The 20,987-nt window shown below is 45.4% G+C and overlaps 1 protein-coding gene across 1 annotated transcript in view; it reads right to left on the reverse strand.

Moving 5' to 3' along the window:
• The window catches only part of TYR (tyrosinase), a 56,691-nt gene that overhangs the window by 13,162 nt on the left and 22,542 nt on the right, over nt 1–20,987 (reverse strand). The window contains exon 3 of the mRNA XM_081197397.1: nt 4,137–4,284. Coding sequence (XP_081053523.1) covers nt 4,137–4,284 — 148 coding nt within the window. The remainder of the gene's footprint in view (nt 1–4,136; nt 4,285–20,987) is intronic.

A 20,987-nucleotide genomic window follows, 5' to 3' on the forward strand; every position in this document is an offset into this window, starting at 1 on the left:
CTGTGTTCCGTGAAGTGGGACTATTGTCCTTTGTTCTTTTTCTCTTTGCTGTCTGATGCTAGAGAGGGAGCCATGTTGCGGTGCTTCGTGTGTGTTTATATGTAAATAAAGTAGATTAGCCAAAAAGCTGAGTTGCTGAGGTCTGTCACGCAAGGTGCGCAAACTCTGCGGATCCCTAAGTGTGCCAGTGTCGGTTGGCATCAGTCGCTGTGATGTTCAGGCTGAAGAAAGCTTTTGAAACTCCCAAACGATCGACCAGGAGGGAGAGAACATGCCAGTCGGGCATGTGTCTCTACCAGGGTCCTACTCGAGTGTAGGCTGAACTCCTGACATCCCCAGCCAGAGTACAACACGCTAACATACCCTCCAACATTTCTCAAATGAAAATGGGGACATTTCTCACCCCCCCGCCAACTGACCCTCCTCGACCCCCTTTTTTTGTCGTACCCCCCCAACATTTCCTATCAGAAGAAGGGCAAGTGTCAGCATCACTTCACCAACGAGGTACCAGACATGAATGTATGTAAACGACTACATTATTACATGAGCACTGTTCCACAGCATTTGATATTTTCATTTACATACATTCATTTGAAATAAGATGGGTTTATGAAGCAATTCTATATCCTCCCACCACGCTGACAAAGAATTCTACGAAACAGTAGTCAATATCTGGAATCACTGTTCAGAGTTGGACATCATATTTGCTGAATACACAAAGCTTCACAGCTTGTCTTTCATCGTACAAAGTCTGGTGCTTCGCTTCATTTAAGATTTTCAGAGACTTTAAGACTAAAGATTTTGGACTCATTATGGTTTGAAGGAATTCTATAAAAGATTGTCTATTGCGTATGTACATGGTTATCGTGTTGCCTAGATATTGCTGACGTTCTCTTTGCAACACAGAGGTTTGTTTGGTTACTTACAAGGGAGGAGGCTGGCAGCAACAGCCTTGGAGAAGCCATGGAGAGGCGATGGGCTGCTCCCTCACAGCCGCCGCTGCTGCTCGGGACAAGTGCTGGCGTATTATTTATTAAATTTATATTCCACCCTATGCTTATCCTCCTCCCCGAGCTTGGCAGCTGTACTGGCACGGAAAACAGGGACATTCCGGGATCAGATCAAAAGCTGGGATGGCTTTCGTAATTCTGGGACTGTCCCTTTGCCAGCTTACTGTTTCCATGACTGTCAGCTGTGCATATGGCCTAGCATGTCTCTTTGGCAATCACTCGTAGCCGAGTAAGATTGTCTTCCATAAACACAGTTTTAACAATGAGTCCATAAGTGACTATGGAGGCCAGTTCTGGATCCACACGTCCTTCCACAGTGGGGACATTGGTTTCCTGGTGGGAGTTGATCATGGTGAGGGTTTGCCAAGTGGACTTTCCTCTTAGCACGTTTCTCCCTTGCGTTCTGAGTTCGAGTGTCTTCAAAGCCCATGACACCACTGGTAAAGGCTGTTCTCCAACTGGAGTGCTCACAGGCCAGTCTTTCCCAGTTGTCGGTGTTTATACTACATTTTTTTTAGATTTGCCTTGAGACAGTCTTTAAACTTTTTTTGTTGACCACCAGCATTACGCTTTCCATTTTTAAGTTTGTAATAGAGTAGTTGTTTTGGAAGATGATCATCAGGCATCCACACAACATGATCAGTCCAACGAAGTTGATGTTGAAGAATCATTGCTTCAACACTGGTGATCTTTGAAGAAGCAAAGATCGCATGCGATGTAGTGCTGACCTTGTAGGGTGACACTTTAAATGTTTGGTGCAAATGGGGTCTGACTCCCCCCGCCCTTGTAGTTCCCCCTCCCATGAATTCAAAACTAAATAGCGCTCTTCATGTAAAATACAGGCTGATTTGGGCCCCGAGTTGACAAACCTTTCAGGCAACTCAGGTTTTTATTTTCTAAAAAAATAAAAATATATGAAAACAGATTTTACTGTAACTGTGGGCGGAAGGCCAGCGGTAATGGCCGCCTCTTGACCTGCCTTTGTCTTGCAGATCTACTGTGGATTTGAGCCACAGCTCACGCAGCTCGACAGCATATCATTTAGCGCAAATTTCGGCACTGGAGGGGGAGGCGAGGGCTGCAAACAGTTGAGGCTCGCTGTGCGAATACCGAGCGATCAAGGTAATAATCATCATAATACTTGGCATGCACACAGGGCCTTTAAAAAAATACATCCTGAATTGCAGCATGAATATTAATCAATCAATCTGCATGCTAAAAACGGATCGCCCCACAGGAAGAGGGGTGTTTTTCATTACGCCCTGGGTACAGGAAGGTGATAGATTCAAAAGCTGTAGAAGCAATGGGTGGCTTGTCTCCATAATGACAGCACAACATCACCCCCATCATGTTAGGGCTCTATAGGAACGCCCGCACTTCCTACCTCCCTCAAAATATTGGCACCAAAATATTGGTTATTATAGTTTAATTCACACTTTGGCCAGCCTCAATTGGATCAAAGAAAGCACTTCTTTACACAGCGCATAGTTAAACTATGGAACTCCTTGCCACAGGAGGCTGTGATGGCCAGCGGCTTGGATGAGGATTAGACAAATTAGAGGAGGATAAGGCTCTTGATGCCTCCGATGGCTACACTCTGTCTCTGCAGTTGGAGGTAGGAATGCTTCTGAATACCAGTTGCCAGAAGGGAGAGGAGGGAGGTTCTGTGTTCAAATCCTGCTTGCAGGTTTCTCACAGGGAAGTGCGAGAACAGAATGGGCCACTCGCCTGATCCAGCGGGTATTTTCTTTGTTCTGCTTCTTTAATCTCAATCTCCTTGTATTTGTATTGTTACTTTGCACTGTACCTCTAAACTCAACCTCATTGTTATTAGCATCACCTGGAGTCGGCTTTATATGTTTTTCAAAAAATATTGTTCGTAGCAGTGACTACATTATTACATGAGCACTGTTCCACAGCATTTGATATTTTCATTCACATATATTCATTCGAAATAAGATGAGTTTATGAAACAATTCTATATTCTCTAAACGAAATGCCTTTCCTTCTGCAGTGTTGGATGGTAGGTTGAGAGGAGTTCCCTACCAGGACAGACTTTGCTCGTGTGCTCAAGACATCGATTCCATAAAACATATTTTGTTGCACTGTGCAAAATATGAGCAAGCTAGGGCTGAACTGATATTACCCTTGCTGGTACCTTTCCCGGGAAAATCAGAGGCTGACTATGTCAGGTTCCTATTGGAAGACCAGACAAACGCTAGAACATTAGCAGTGGCAAAGTTTTTATCGGTGGTTGCAAGAACCAGTGATCCCTATATTCTGAACAAAATGCTTGTTTAACCTGGAGGTAGGCTGTATGAATTGTGTATTGCTTTGTAACGATGTGTTGGGTCTCTGGACCGTAATAAAGATTGATGATGATGATGATATTCTCGAAACAGCAGTCAATATCCGGAATCTCTGTTCAGTGTTGGACATTATATTTGCTGAATACACAAAGCTTCACAGCTTATCTTTCATCGTACAAAGTTTGGTACCTCACTTCATTTAAAGACTTTCAGAGACTTTGAGTCTAAGATTTCATTTTGAACTTCTTATTGTTTGAAGGAATTCTGTAAAGATTGTCTATTACGTATGTACATGGTCATCGTGTTGCCTAAACATTGTTGACGTTCTCTTTTGCAACACAGGGGTTTGTTTGGATACTTATATAAAGTTCAGCTAAGCAGTCCCGGGGAATCCAGAGAACAGAAAGGAATTCTAGTACAGAACACTCCAGTTGAGATTCCCGCATCTACAGTTCCTGGATCCCGTGAGTGCTAAGGACTGAAGGACCAAGACATTGTTGTCAGTTTGCCATGAAAGGACAGCAAGACATCTGTAGGTCCATCCGTAGCAAACAGTTCCCGTGTTCCATCACTGTTTCTCAGTGCCTGCTCTGAAATCACGTGTGCTGATTAGCCCCACCTGCTGGCACTGATGTATATAGCACATATACATCAGTGTTGTATTTAAGCATAGTTGTATTTAAGCATAGTTGTATTTAAAAAACTTCGCTCCTTGCAGGTGTTGGCACTGCAAATTCCCCCCACGCCTGATCAATAGCTTTCATATTTGTCTGCACTCAAGGAAGGCATCACCCTTACCAGGAAGCTTCTTCCCTACCTGTCGACGAAGGCGTGGTGCAGTATGAAGATGGGATCATTAGCTGAGCCTTGCACCTGGGACATGGAGCCATTCATGTAGATGTGCAGGGCATTGTGCAGGCTGCTTTGGGACACGTTTGAGATGGCGGTGCTTGGATTCGCAAAGCCTGTCGGGAGGAGAGGAAACAGAACAGCGAATGGCAATTTATTTATTTATTTTGCAATAGGCATTGTGTTCGTTGCAATACACATTGTTTAGGGATGCTTTTAATGTTTGATGTTTTATCGTGTTTTTAGTATTCTGTTGGGAGCCGCCCAGATTGGTGGGGTATAAATAATAATAATAATAATAATAATAATAATAATAATAATAATAATAATAATAATAATAATTTTATTAAGATTTTCAGAATAACAATTTATCAAAAACATATCATTTTCTCCCCCCCCTAATTTTCCCTCCCCCCTCCCCGAAAAGAACCCACCCTCCTGGACTTCCCTCAGCCCAGACTTCCCTCAGCTCCTCTCTCTGGTTTTTCAGCACATGTTGTTCTCTGCAAATTATAAAATTGTAAAATTATTATTATTATTATTGGGTTACAGCAAGTGAAGTCCTGCTCAGAGTAGACCCATCAAACCTAGGTTCACTCTGCCCATTACCTTAAGTGGGTCTAGCATTGGCTACCATCCACTGCACTCTTCCTATCCATACATTCCCATATGCTTAGATCAACACCAGAGGCTTAGCTCTATGGGCCCCTGGCCTGTTCCCTGAAGTCTGGTGGGTGACCATGAGAATTGAGGCCTTTGTCATCCCATCACTCAAACTGTGGGCTAGTTTATCCAAGGCGGTCACCTGCACTCCTTAATTGCTTAAGCCAGTGTGGTGTAGTGGTTAAGAGCGGTAGACTCGTAATCTGGAGAACCGGGTTCGCTTCCCCGCTCCTCCACATGCAGCTGCTGGGTGACCTTGGGCTAGTCACACTTCTCTGAAGTCTCTCAGCCTCACTCACCTCACAGAGTGTTTGTTGTGGGGGAGGAAGGGAAAGGAGAATGTTAGCTGCTTTGAGACTCCTTAAGGGTAAAGGTAAAGGGACCCCTGACCATCAGGTCCAGTCATGGCCGGCTCTGGGGTTGTGGCGCTCATCTGGCTTTATCGGCCAAGGGTACTGCTTCTGGGTCATGTGACCAGCATGACTAAGCTGCTTCTGGCGAACCGGAGCAGCGCATTGAAACGCCTTTTACCTTCCTGCTGGAGCGGTACCTATTTACCTACTTGCACTTTGACGTGCTTTCGAACTGCTAGGTGGGCAGGAGCAGGGACCGAGCAATGGGAGCTCACCCCGTCATGAGGATTCAAACTGCCGACCTTCTGATTGGCAAGTCCTAGGCTCTGTGGTTTAACCCACAGCGCCACCGAGACTCCTTAGGTAATGATAAAGTGGGATATCAAATCCAAACTACTCCTCCTCCTCTTCTTCTTCTTCTTCTTCTTCTTCTTCTTCTTCTTCTTCTTCTTCTTCTTCTTCCTACTTATTGTCTGGTAAGTTGCAATATTGGTGGTGATGGAATCTCAGCCAAGTGCCGCTTCTCCTGTCCAGATGAGAGGCCACTGGAGACATCTGCAGGGGGCCCTGGGGGCCTGGGCACCCAGAATTTTTTTTTTTTTTACTGTGGATGCCTAGCCTAGCCTTCGCCAGATGCCACCACCCACTGCCTTACCTCCGACTCACTGGCATCGCGGCAGCGACTGGGCCAGAGCCTGAGCCTTGTGGCCTCTGTTGAGGCCCGCTGTGGCTGTGGCCATGCTTCTGAGGTGCGTCTACGGCCGTGCTGGCCCCACCAAAGGCCCGCAGTGGAGACCCTGGCTCACTTGCCACCATGCACCAGGCATGGCATGACATAATGACATATGTGCACACTATTGGGCACCCACAGCCTGGAACCCAAGGTGGCACCTCTGTGGGACAAATGGCTGCAGCATCCATGGAAGTGATGTATGGAAGTGAGAGCTGGACCATAAAGAAGGCTGATCGCCAAAGAATTGATGCTTTTGAATTATGGTACTGGAGGAGACTCTTGAGAGTCCCATGGACTGCAAGAAGATCAAATGCATCCATTCTTAAGGAAATTAGCTCTGACGGCTCACTGGAAGGAAAGATCGTGAAGCTGAGGCTCCAATACTTTGGCCACGTCATAAGAAGAGAAGACTCCCTGGAAAAGACCCTGATGTTGGGAAAGATGGAGGGCACAAGGAGAAGGGGACAACAGAGGATGAGATGGTTGGACAGTGTTCTCGAAGCTACAAACATGAGTCTGACCAAACTGCGGGAGGCAGTGGAAGACAGGAGTGCCTGGCGTGCTCTGGTCCATGGGGTTACGAAGAGTCGGACACGACTAAACGACTAAACAACAACAACATCCATGGAAATAGAGCTCCATGACAGAGAAGGAAAGTCAGGACGTCTGTGTCAGAAAATAAACGCACCCCCCCCCCAGCTTCTGATAAGTCTCCAGCTTCGGATATTTGGAAGTTATGGCTATGTGAACACAGGGACACCAGATTTAGCTTGCACGGCTAGCAGTCAATGGCAGAGCCATCCTCCATGCCGTAATTCATTATATGCCATGCGAGGAAGAAGCCTTTGGTTTGTCCATCCTGCCTCTCAAATAAGCTCACCAGGTCCTGGAAAAAAGCACATGGGGGGTGTAGGTGGGAGAAGGTGAGGAGGTGGCTGCTTGCTTTGGCATGTGCCTGAGGGTGGAAATCATCAAAACATACCTTGCGTCAAGCCCAGTGATTTGTACAGGTTAATAACCGTGCAAACACTTTCTGGACCAGTTGGCATTTCTGAGCAGTTTTTTAAAAACAGCCTAAGACTGCCAGAGAGAATTGAATTTCAGTCATCAATGGGAACTTGGCATAAATCTGAAATCTGCAGTAATTGACTATTTAATATTCTTTTTATGGGAGAACGGCTTTACATAACTTTCGGTATTAACAACTAATGAGGCATGATTTGCTTTAGAACATGACTGTTCCCCTCATTTGGCCCATCCGTGTCGCTCATGAGTTTACTCATGTGTATTAAGAAGCACAGTCATGGATCGTTGTGACAGCATAAAACAATGCATTAACAATGCTGAACACAAGAGCAACTGGCACATTTTATTTTATTTCTTGGTTGAATAAACAAATGTCTATCCCATCCTTCCCCCCAAAGAAATCCAGGGCAAGAACAACAACAAATAGCAGGAAAACGATACAGTGTGAAATAAAATAGAATACAAACAGCTGCATATCCTTGAAGCTAATAATTTCAAGGTTGCCAGGAACATTCTCTTTCAGTCATCAAATGCCTGAGCGAACAGGGATGCATTTAAATTCCTCCTGAATGTTAATAATGAGGAAGACAGGCACACCTCACAGGGAGAGCATTCCAGAGACAGCAAACCACCACCAAGAAGGCCCTGCACACCATTTTTACAAACAAAGAGATTTAGGACAAATCAGGCCCCATGTGGAGATGCCATCTGTAAGGGAAAGGTTGTGGGTAGCAGTCTGAGGTGAGCCAGGAGGGAAATCAGCAGCCAGCACCACAGAATGAACCAGGAGGCAGGAGCAAGGAGCAAGACAGAAGTTTATTCAGCTATTTTGTCTGAAGGACAAGCGATAACACATGAGGAAACCAAGACCAAAGGCCTGCCAAAGATGTCAAATGGAACGGGAAGCCATTTAAAACCCCTTCCTGCCCACGAGGTTCCAATGGATGGAATGGGCAGTCTGGATGGGCAGATCCAATTCTACATATTTGCCAATCTCGAGAGGACAATGACAGCAGGATTTGACACACTTTCCCTGCAGGGCTGGTGTATGAGTCATTAGCCCTGCTACCCCTCAAATTTTTCTCAAAATGCCCCTCACCTGGAGAGATACTTGATGACAAAGGATGTAGGTACCTGATAAAGAATGACAGAAACAGAGAGCTGATGACAGGCTGAGTACTTTTTCTTCACACCTAGCCTGAAAAAAAAATATGTTTTCTGTGCAACTCTTGCATTGTGCTCAGCCTGTGTCTTAACAAATGTGTCCCCAATCTTCTGGTATTTCAGTGATTTCAGCTATCTCCCTGCTCCTTATTATCTCACCAAATCTGATTTATTTTCAACAGAAATTGCTGGATACCCTGAAACCAAATTGTGCCACGCATTGCAAGCTTGCAGAATGGTTTATACTAAGCCAAGGGCTTAACAAATCGTGTGTGTGTGTGTGTGTGTTTTACCTCCACTTCTGCGATTTTCACTTGTTACTGAACACACGGTACACGGCATATGATTTCAGAATGAGCACCCTGGGTATTAATTAGTCTGGGTTACTAAAGAGGTCACGGGAAAAGCCCAGTACATCAGTCTTCACCTGCATTGATTTTTGCTTGCTGTCTAAACATCCGTGACCCTGTGTCACCAACGACATGAAAGCCTGTCTCTTGAAGCTGGTTCTTTTTCTGAACACCAGGGGCGGATTTGAACAGGGACATTATTATTATTACAGTATTGCGACATCCAGCAAGGATGCAACATTCATTCAAATACATTGCTCTCTCCCCATCCTCACTGGATTGAATTCACACTTTCAGCCACCATTCACCAAATGCTTGCCTTCCAACATTGAAAGGGCTCTCACAAAGAAGATGGAGAAAACCTGTTCTCTCCTGGTACAGAGGGCAGGATTAGAACCCAAGGGTCAAAATTAGGGGGGTGCATTCAATGGCTGATCTCTGCCTGACACCCTGGAGAGCCACTTCAAATCACGGTCAGTCAAGGATCTGACTCAGATCACATACACACGATATATTGAGGACACTATGATACAACTTAGACAGCATCTTATAAAGTAGAGACATCACCTTGCCAACAAGGTGTATTACGTTATGTCTGGAGCTTTAAATCCTAATAAGAGGCAGGTAGGATTTTAGAATGTAGTGATATGATTGGCAGCATCTTAAAAAGCAGAGACATCACCTTGCCGACAAAGGTCCGTATAGTGAAAGCTATGGTTTTCCCAGTAGTGATGTATGGAAGTGAGAGCTGGACCAAAAAGGAGGCTGATCGCCAAAGAATTTATGCTTTTGAATTATGGTGCTGGAGGAGACTCTTGAGAGTCCCATGGACTGCAAGAAGATCAAACCTCTCCATTCTGAAGGAAATCAGCCGTGAGTGCTCACTGGAAGGACAGATCGTGAAGTTGAGGCTCCAATACTTTGGCCACCTCATGAGAAGAGAAGACTCCCTGGAAAAGACCCTGCTGTTTGGAAAGATGGAGGGCACAAGGAGAAAGGGACGACAGCACCCCTTAGTTCTTGTCCTATATGTTTCAGCAAGTTGGGTTGGTGTTAAATACCACCTGTACATCATTTTCATCACACTTTCTTTAAGTGCACTGCATGCAGTAAAATTAATACCTTCATTCCACAGCCTTTCCCAAGATTCTAACGGGATATTATTCCAAAAGCTTTAGCCCACTGTATCATTACCGCTTTAACTTCTTCATCTTTAGTATGTCATTCCAATAATGTACATTTTCGATAATATCTTTCTCTTATCATCCAATACATCTATCTCCAACCTGGATCTTGTTGTTTCACACCACCCTTCCTAAGCCGGGCAGAAGCTTCTGACAGGACGCTGAAGCCCTCCTGCCTCCTGTGCTTTCGGGACATCGAAGGGGGGGCTACCCCAAAAATATATGGGGTGCCAAAAGGGTTCAGCCTCTAGAAGCCAGCACCCCTGGCTCCCAGAATTCTTTGTGGGAAGCCATGATTGTGTAAGGAGGGATAGGGCTTTAAATGTATCGTGTGGTTGTGACCTAAGGCAACTTCCTGTGTCCCTATCATTTCCCAAGCCTTCAAAACAATGCCCCTCTTAATGTAATTTGAAAGGACCTTGGAACTTTTGTACCCTGGCATCCTGTTGTGAGGTCAAAGGACCGCATGATAGATTTCAGCGCCTGAAGCTTCAGTCATGTGCTATTCTCCATAACTACTTTTTCATCAAAGGAGGGGAGAAAAGGTTTTCCCCACAATGATCCATCATGGGGCTGATGAAAGGGGGGTGGGAATGGGCCTGGCTTGATCTCGTGCCTTTCAGAGGAGCTTGTGCTCAGAAATCAGCAAGAGAAACTTCTCATGGCACATAGGTAAAAGAAAACCACCTGCGCATGTCTGCACATCTCACCAGGGTCGCTGGAACACATTACATTGTTGGGTTGAAAAGTTGGCCACCCAAAATGCATTGGTTCCTTCTTGAAATTTGCTTCCTCTTTCAATCCAGATGTTGCGACATTGAGCCTACTTTGGAATCTTTTCTTCAGGAAAAAGGTGTGAAAGCTTTCTGCATTTGCTGTTAATCTTGAACTGGATCCTGCCACTCATGTAAAAGAAAAGCAAAATCCTGAAACTTTATTGAGAGAGTAACTGGAATCTGCCACCTGCCTAAAAAAGAAAAGCTGAGTTCTGCAGTCGGAATAAATTACGCAAGCAATTTGCATAACTGACCTCACTAGGTATACTTTAGTCTACAATTTATTGCTCTTTTGAATCATTTATTCTGCAGCTCTGTGGGTCAAATGCACCAATGCACAGAGGTCATTCTCCGTGAAATGCCCTGCTTAGTTAGGGCTGCCATGTGGATGTTCCTGGTTTTCTTTGCGAATTTCCCCGGTTTAGGGAAATGAAAGAAATAATGGGGCTAATGAGTTAGCATTACTCAACCTTCATCAAGGCCTGCTGTGACAACTTTGCAAGGCACTGTAGGGACAAAATTGCTCAGATTCGGGCAGATGCCACAATCAGAATAAGTCCAGTGAAAGGGTCTAGGAAACTGTCTGTTCCATCCATACAGGATCGGTTTAGATGACTTCAGCCTGAGGATGTGGACAAACGTATTGAAGAAGTGAAATATACTCAGAGTAGAGCCACCAGTTTCATGGAGTTTATTTCAGTTTGTAATAAAAACAGTCAGTCATCGGGCGTTTCTCTGTCTGTGTTCTTCCCACCCAGCCCCAGGCTATATATCCTTTATTCACACCCTCAGTCACACCTGATAGGCTGGTTCAAACTTCTGTAGCCAGATTGGACAGCTCCAACAGCCAATCATATTGTTGTTGTTGTTGTTTAGTCGTTTAGTTGTGTCTGACTCTTCGTGACCCCATGGACCAGAGCACGCCAAGCACTCCTGTCTTCCACTGCCTCCTGCAGTTTGGTCAAACTCATGCTGGTAGCTTCGAGAACACTGTCCAACCATCTCGTCCTCTGTCATCCCCTTCTCCTTGTGCCCTCCATCTTTCCAAATGTACAGCCGACCTCCTGTGTCCATGACCCTTGCCCATCTTGGCTTCTTAAAATTAACCAGATACTGGAAACTTTTGGACGATACCGTGCTGACTTCACAGTACAGGAAATCCTGGAAACTAGTGTTAACAGAGAAGCTAACCGATCAAATAAACAGTTACAGATAGGTAGCCGTGTTGGTCTGCCATAGTCAAAATAAAAAAATTCCTTCCAGTAGCACCTTAAAGACCAACTAAGTTAGTTCTTGGTATGAGCTTTTGTGTGCATGCACACTTCTTCAGATAAAGTTCTCTTCAAGAACTAACTTAGTTGGTCTTTAAGGTGCTACTGGAAGGAATTTTTTATTTTGACTATGGCAGACCAACACGGCTACCTATCTGTAACTGGAACTATGGAAGGCAGCACATTGAGCCGCATGAAATGGGTATCTGAAGAAGTGTGCATGCACACGAAAGCTCATACCAAGAACTAACTTAGTTGGTCTTTAAGGTGCTACTGGAAGGAATTTTTTTATTTCGATCAAATAAAAATAGCAAAGGGCCTGAAATTGAAGGACACTTTTTCAATAGATTGGCACCCTTTTATAAAGTACACAGCAGCAGAGGAAAAGGCAGGTTCCCTTTAAAGAATTCTCTGGCTGGGATGATTGTATACTGCAATTAAATGTTGCCACACAACTGGCAGTACTATGTAGCGAGATTTGCCTCTCTGGAGGTGGGATCCTGCTATTTCATAGGTTTTCTTTTTTGTGGTTCTGTTAAAATCAGAAAAGAATACATATTTTAAAAACCTAGCCTGCTGCATTCGTCGTCCACCCACTTTCACCTTTGGCATGTGGGCCCTGGAAGGGAATGAAGTGTTTGGGAAGAAGAAGAAGAAGAAGAAGAAGAAGAAGAAGAAGAAGAAGAAGAAGAAGAAGAAGAAGGAGGAGGAGGAGGAGGAGGAGGAGGAGGAGGAGGAGGAGGAGGAGGAGGAGGAGGAGGAGAAGAAGAAGAAGAAGAAGAAGAAGAAGAAGAAGAAGAAGAAGAAGAAGAAGAAGAAGAAGAAGAAGAAGAAGGTGGTTTAAAGGTTACCTTAAAGTTGGATTTCTCAGGTAGCACATTGAGGATAGAGCGGGGAGGCCTGACAGCACTTGAGATAGATTTGTGCTGAGCCATGACAGGCAGAAGGTAGGCGTCTCTTTGCAAGCGCTGAAGGGCCTGGAGCAGTCAATGTCTCTAATAGCATGCAGTCAGGCAGAGCTAAGACAGCAGGCTGTACAACTAACTGTGCCGTGTGAAGGTTTGAGGAGGACACTGATGGAGGCTGAGGTGCTTAAAAATAGGCTTCGTTTGGGGGATGCATAAAGAGACTGTGCAATTTGAAGGATGTCTTAGCTAGAAGCAGAGAGGTGAGCTCAGAGGTGCCTGCCGGCCTCCTCTTTTGCTGAGCGTATGCATTTCCTCTGCCTCTGGGTCCAGTCCATATCACCTCCCAGAGGGAAGGGGCACCAACTCCAGGGGACCTGGGCACCCACATTTTTTGTTGTTGTGGGTGCTCAGCCCAGAGGTGGAGTTACCAGCTCCAGCACCTGGAGCGGCTCACAAGCTGTGCACCTGGGGGAGGGGCCATGAGGGCAGGGTGAGCGTCCCAGGGAGTGAGCCGCCTGTGGGGGCAGAGCGAGCTGCTAATGGGGGGGGCGGAGCGAGCCACCCATGGTGGGCTGCTTCCTGGGCAGGGGGCAGGGAACTGCGCCGCTTTGCCAGCAGCCTTCCCCCCTTCCTTCTTCCTTTTGACAGCTTGGGGGAGGCTCCCCCCCCGCCCCAGGAAGCAGCCCGGGAGTGAGGGACAATGGTGCGCTGCAAACCAGATGGGGCACGCCGCAGAGAAAAGAGGGGGTGGGATGGGCGAGGGGGAGAGAAGAACTTCAGTAACAGTTGCAAGGTAGATATAAGAATTAAGATATATGAAGGAAAAGTTTACCATATTTTTCGCTCTTAAAAAGTAAGGTGAAATGTGTGTGCGTCTTATGGAGCGAATGCAGGCTGTGCGGCTAAGCCAGAAGCCAGAACAGCAAGAGGGATCGCTGCGCGGCGCTCCCTCTTGCTGTTCTAGCTTCTAGCTTAGCCGTGCAAAGCCTCTTCAGGACATGGGGAGCCTTCATCACACTACCATGAGGAGGCTTTGTGCGGCTATCCCAGAAGCCAGAACAGCAGGAGGGATCCCTGCGCAGAGCTCCCTCTTGCTGTTCTAGCTTCTGGCTTAGCCACTCAGTCCCTTCCACCACCTCCTGGAAAAGCCCCCAAGAGCAGCGCTCCCTTTAAAGAGCCACACGGAGCGTGTGTGTGGCTCTTGGGGGCTTTTCCCCGAGGAGGGAGAAGGGCAGCCCGTCAGTGATGGAAAAGCCTGCAAGCGCCGCACACACACTCCTCGCGGCTCATGAAAGGGAGTGCTACAGGCTCTGCTCAGCACTCCCTTTAAAGAATATTTTTTTTCTTGCATTCCCCCTCTTAAAACTAGGTGTGTTTTATGGTCAGGTGTGTCTTATGGAGCAAAAAATACAGTAATTATGATAAAAGTGTGTATTGGCAATAAGTAATATGAAATCAAAATATGAAATAGACGGGAGGTTGGGTCTTTAGTGTGAAGACCAATTTATGTTTTATCGTTTGTTAAGAAAATTATGTGTCTATGGTTATTCCTGTGTGTAATTTGGTATTTGTGTTTTCTCTTTCTTCTTTTCTTTTTGTATCAATAAATAAAATAAAAAAGAGAGAGATGTGGGGTGGGGAGCGGAGAAGGGAGTGGGGAGAAATCCAAGAGCAAAGGAAGGAGGGCGACTAGGGGGAAGATGGAAGCAACGTAAAGACGGGAGGCAGGCGAGAGGGAGGGATGAAGGGGGGTGAAGCCAGAGAAAGAAGGGGAAGGGGCGAGCCAAGGCAGGGGGGCTGCTTGGAGCCTCTCCGCAGCCTCCCCCCCCCAGCTGTAGGGCGGCTGAGGAAGAGGCAGTAGGCAGGCACCTAGCGCCAGCTACTTTACGTTACATTTCTGGACTGAACTAAAAAGTTTCATGAGCCCAATTTTTTTAAAAAAAAACACCCTCATTTTTGTCATTTTGTCACCCCCTCACTGTTCTGCCCAGACACTGAGGTCCAGCGCTGAGGGCCTTCTGGTGGTTCCCTCACTATGAGAAGCCAAGTTACAGGGAACCAGGCAGAGGGCCTTCTTGGTAGTGGCACCCGCCCTGTGGAATGCCCTCCCACCAGATGTCAAAGAGAAAAATAACTACCAAACTTTTAGAAGACATCTGAAGGCAGCCCTGTTTAGGGAAGATTTTAATGTTTAATAGGTTATTGTATTTTAGTGTTCTGTTGGAAGCTGCCAAGAGTGGCTGGGGAAACCCAGCCAGATGGGCGGGATATAAATAAATGATGATGATGATGATGATGACACCCGGGGAGGCCCACACCCCCTGCACCCCCCTTCCTACGCCCCTGCGCACAAGGTGCTGCTGAAATTTTAAAGCCCAAAGTCCACAACTGAGATCTCTTGAACCTTCAGCTACAGCTCTCATTTATAGCTACATAGCTACACAGATTCCCAACGTTTGGTAGGCCTCAAAGCATAACAATAGCACCCTCCAGTTTACCAAGCAGAAAATCGCCGTAGCTTATACACCTTTCGGCTTGCGCTGCAACGAGAGATGGGTTTCAATCCTTGGGAGATAAATCTCTTAAGAGGATCAGAAAACTTAAGGGGTAATGGAAAGCTGGCACGGAAAATAAATGTGTCTGCTCCCCCACGAAAACAAAAGTTTTAAATGCAATTATTGCCTTGCCACAGCCTAAATCCCTGACTCCAAGGCAGTGGGTCAAATCTGTTTTCCATTATCTGCTGCACATGTTGATGTTATATATTATAAGCCCTATTACTTAAGTGCCGGCAGAGACAGATTGTAAGTTCTCTTTTCATACTGGGGCATTCGCCTCCGCCTGTTGTCTGTGCCACACAACCTATAAAGCTTTAGGTTTCGATGGATTTCAAGAATGGGATAATTCACAGATCTCACTACAGGGGAGAGTGCTTTTGGAAAATGAGCTACACGGAAGCAGAGAGGCTGCAAGTTTCATTTCAATGTCAAAAAAGGAGAGGTGTTTTGAGTCCATGATGTCTGAAGGAATTGCTTTAAATGTGCACATATCCCAACCATAAGATGTCTGACTTTTTCCACTTCACTAGACAAATAGCAGCTTTGCACAGGGATTTTAGATGGGAAAATAGAAACAAGTAGTAGTTATTCTTATTCTGTTATCAAAAAATGCTCGTATTTTAAAACAAGTGTACCCTATTTTATTTCTAGTAGCCAGTCTTTCTAACAAATATTCAGTTAAATTGTTGACATTTCCAAATTTGCATTTGTGTCATTTTTGTCCATTAAAAATATGAACTATTATTCCTTCAGCCTGGGCAAATGCTGTATTTGAGATTTATGACATTTGGTAGTGTATCTTCACCATAAGGTTCCTGTGCAGGTTACCACAATTAAGTTAACACTTCCCCATCCAGCTATGGATGGATGAATCTGTTGTTTTCGGTGCCTCTCTAGTTCTCATTTTTCCAGTTTTAAATTCACTTCTCCACTTTTCCACATCAGTTTGGAATTATTATTGCCGCACCCCACTGAGTGGTGAGAGTTTCCAGGGGTTAAAACTCTTGCCCAGAGTTTGGCTTGCTTTGGAACAAAGATCAGCACTTGGGTATGTTGCTTTCACTAATGTATGTATTGTTTTGCACACTTTCCCCTTTTATAAGTGTTTCCTTTTATACACACTTTCTCTTATTCTGTGCATTTTTACGTACACTTTGCCCTGTTGTATCCATTTTCGTACCCGTTGCTTGGTTGGGCAACTGCATTGCAAAAAAATTTTTTTGGGGGGAAACTGGCTTGCAAAGAATAATCTTTCTGGCTTACGTTTTGGTTCAAAAAGTGAAAATTAGGTAGTATCTTATTAAAATGCATGCAAAATTTGAGTTTCTTTCCCATCCCTAATAATCTCAACAGGGAATATAAGGTATTTCCTTTTGTACTTGCTGCCTCGGTAACATTGCTGGGGGTTTTGAGGTGCCCTTGAAAGTATTTAACTTCGCCTGGATTTGAATCTAAGCATGTAACTGGGGGGAAAAGGAGTAAAAAATTTGATGATCTATAATGAAGGGGTAAGATTATTTATGTTTACACCTATGGACAGAGCCTACCATGCCTTGTGGGAGACAAATTATAAGCATAAATTGTACAGTCGTATAGCAAACTGAGATGGATCCAAGAAGTTTAGAATTATTGCCAGCTTTTTTTTAAAAAAAAGAAAACTTAAAAATATTGGGGCATAAATGGAAAATGAAGGGTATAAATAGCAGTATCCCAGTAAAGCATATGAGATGGGACTGCTCCATAAGCTAATATTTCAAGGTGTTCATAGGGTGGAGATGTCACATTGGCAAAAGACGGGCAGCGTGATCAATATTTGGCAAGCAATGCCAAAAACATGTTGAAGTAGATTGTGCAATAAATATGCACTTTTAGGTAATTCACATGCAGAGAGACCATAAATCAGACCAACACATCTTGTGAACCACCAGGGTAAATGAAGCCCACCAGCCCCATCATGATTTAGAAGTACTCCACAACCCACCATTTTTGAAGTCCCAGATGTGAGAAATACTAAATCAGTCCATTTCCTGGTAGGCTTTCATACACAGGCAGTCAGTTCCATTCAGCTTAGCTGCAGGTTGTACAGGCCTGAACATGCATAAGCTGCAGATCTTTGCTGGACTTTTTCCTTTCAGCTCTGGGGAGGTGAGCAAACATTTTCACAAGGGGGCTTGTGAAGAAGGCGCAGCAGAGACTGTACTTTTTGAGAATTCTAAGGAAAAACCATCTTCCGCAGAAACTGCTGCTTGCCTTCTATCACTGTGCCATTGAGAGCGTGCTCACTTATGGCTTATGTGTGTGGTACGGAAGCTGTACTACCCAGGACAGGTTGGGGTTGTGCAGAGTTTTTAAGGCAGCAGAGAGCATTGTTGGCTGCCCACTCTCCACCTTAGAGCAGATTTATGCCACAAGGTGCCATAGGAAGGCACTGGACATAGTAAAAGATCCATCGCATCCTGGTCACTGTCTCTTCGAGCTCCTGCCGTCGGGACGGAGATACAGGACGATGAAGACAAGAACGAGCCGTCTTAAGAACAGCTTCTTCTCCAGAGCGATTTCGGCCCTGAATGGGAAGCCTGGACTTTGAAAGTCATCTAATCTTCCTTGCTGTATTATACTGTATTGTTTTAATTAGTGTTTTTATAGTTGTTTTGATTTTGTGTGGAGTGCCCTACCTGGGTGGATGGAGCAGCCGAAGTAATTTCGTTGTCCCCGAGAGGGGGCAATGACAATAAAGATGTTGTTGTTGTTGTTGTTGTTGTTGTTGTTGTTGTTGTTGTTGTTGTTGTTGTTGTTATTATTATTATTATTATTATTATTATTATCATGAAGTTGCTCCAACGCACCTTTCCTACCAATTCTGGCAACTCTTTTGCAGCCTGGTTGAGAGTGGGAGCCCACAGCTGCTGGCACGTGCCTTTATTTTCTCTCCACACTCCTCCAGAGTGAAGGCAAGAAGTACTGTCCTCACTCTGGTCTGGCTTCATGATGGTATCACATGACATCAGCAGTGATGGTCAAGGCTTCCTGCCCTCACCCTTGAGCTTTGTAAGGAGGGAAAGGATTACAGTGCCATCTGCCAACAACTGGAAGCACAGCCATCATAGTTCCCACACACTGGTTGCATCCTTACCCATCAGATTGCCAAGATGCACTTTCCCAATTGTGTATGTTTTGAAAAGAATGGCGAACTTGCACATGTGTCTACAGTTTGTCTCAGCACAAACATCAATATGATGCTTGGAAAAATCCATCATAGAGGCATACAATAGAATCAAACAGCTCAGACGTTCAGGAAATTCCTCCTAATGTGTAGTCCAATCCATTGATTCAGGTCCTACATGGAGCAACAGGAGACAAATCTATAATGGTGCAATTACACCACTGTATCCAATGATCTGTGGGATGTATCATCACAGAAGCAGTCAAGTACAGCATATTCCTGATGCCTAGAGTGGACACACAGGGGAATGTGTCTCCAGACAGGGAGGACTTCCTGTCATACCTTTTCTGGAGCCTTCTCCCCTTGTGTATGACCAGGTAGATGGGTGTGACCCTAGCAGACCCTGTGAAAGGGAAAGCCACACAGTCATCTTCCCTTTTTCCCTTTACTCCTTTTGGAGTCCTCTTCTGGCTCTTATCCAGCACATGGCTCCTCTTTACAGAGGATGGAAGCCACAAAGTAGAAAGTCCGAGGCATAGCTCCGACTTCTTTTCTCTGCAAATGTAACTGTAACCACAAGATAAAGCCTGCCTTCAAATTACTGCTGTGAACTGAATGTAAGTAAACTTTACTCTTACTTTTAAAGAAGACTGTTGTGTTATTATTATTATTTTAAGAGGGGAATAAAAGGGGAAACTTACCAGGACCAATCCAGACTGGGTTGCTTAATTTAAATGATTCTAATGAATCCATCAATGTGCTCTGCTGCTTGCTCACTAGCGTGAGTGAGGAGGGATAATATTTAATCAATATATCCTCTCCTACCTCCCTCAACATTCCCACAGGCTCAAGAAAGTAGTTTCTGCACTTGTTGTAGAGGGAAGTGAGGGGTAGACGGGGCTCGTCAACCTGGGAAGGGAGCCCACCTAGGAGAAGGAAAACTCTTATCCTAAACCTCCACTACCTTGAAGCATATCTATGGGAGAAGAAAGAGTTAAGGAGTAAACCCTACACAAATCCAGAGCGGGGTCCCTAAGGCAGTTGGATGACGTCTTGTACGCTTCTTTCTGGCAGCTCCTGCAGCTAAGCTGGTGCCAGACACATTGCTCTGCTTTCCTTTGGACCACATGAGTGAGGATGAGAGTGGCGTCTTGTCGTCTTGGCAGCCCAGGACCTCCGTACACACTGTCCAGGCTTGAGCACAGGGGAGGTCACATCAATGTTGCAAACACAATGGTTTGACCATCGGACCAGTGGTGGCACACTTCAGTCTCTCGAGACAGACGGGTGCCAACAACAACACTGCTGTAATGCTAGCAGCACTAACGACAGCTTGGGTATTGGGATGTGAAACAGCAGCATCAAACATATGTTCTTGTGATCAACACACACGCCCCCCCTTGAGAATATACTGGATGCAGTTACTCCCTGATGTAGTCCTGAAATTCTAAGGCTAAGATTAGAAAACAGTTTATGTTTCTTGAACAGGGCCCATTCACGCCCACCTCAAGCCACCTATGACGTCACGTTTTTGGACACTAAGGGCATTTTCATAAGGCATGAATAATCCCTGTTGTTAAGAGGCGTTAGAACTAAGGAAGGCCCAGAATCCAGATGAGAGTACTCAAAGCGTTAGGCATACCTGAAGTAGCATTTTGAATCTCAGCCTCTGAATACATTCTTGCCAATTGTGATTCTTACATGGCTACTGCTTGGTCATGATCTACGGCCTCTTATGCAGCTGCATGAAGATGTTTCAATTCGTGCAGGAGGAACCGTGGCATTGGTTATTTGGGCAATTACACCCCATGAAATCAGAGCAATATGTTTCTGGTTTACAGGCTTCCTTGTACAATTAATTACCAGGACGCATTGGGTTGGATCCAGAGATCCACAAGTAATAATAATAATAATAAATTTTATTTATATCCCGCCCTCCCCAGCCAAAGCCGGGCTCAGGGCGGCTAACAACAATCAAATAATCAGTAAAATAATCACACAATCTAAAAATATTCATTATAAAAATTAATTAAATCAAATTGATGGCAACCAATTAAGCAGAATTATGTGTAGGTTGCCAGAGGAGGGAGTCAGGCTGCACCCTGACCAAAGGCCTGGCGGAACAACTCTGTCTTGCAGGCCCTGCGGAAAGATGTCAGGTCCCGCAGGGCCCTAGTCTCTTTTGACAGAGCATTCCACCAGTTTGGAGCTGCAGCCGAGAAGGCCCTGGCTCTAGTTGAGGCCAGCCTAACCTCTCTGAGGCCTGGGACCTTGAGGATGTTATTATTTGCAGACCGTAGGTTTCTCTGTGGGGCATACCAGGAGAGGCGGTCCCGTAGGTACGAGGGTCCTAGGCCGTATAGGGCTTTAAAGGTTAAAACCAGCACCTTAAACCTGATCCTGTACTCCACCGGGAGCCAGTGCAGCTGGTATAATACCGGATGAATGTGCTCTCGCAGCGGAGACCCCATAAGGAGTCTCGCCGCGGCATTCTGCACCCGCTGGAGTTTCTGGGTCAGTCTCAAGGGCAGCCCCACGTAGAGCGAGTTACAATAATCCAGTCTGGAGGTGACCGTCGCATGGATCACAGTGGCTAGGTCAGGACGAGAGAGATAAGGGGCCAACTGCTTAGCTTGGCGGAGATGAAAAAATGCCGCCTTTGTTATAGCT

The sequence above is a fragment of the Podarcis bocagei genome (genome assembly GCF_964188305.1).
Source record: "Podarcis bocagei genome assembly, chromosome: 6".
Lineage (NCBI taxonomy): Eukaryota > Metazoa > Chordata > Lepidosauria > Squamata > Lacertidae > Podarcis > Podarcis bocagei.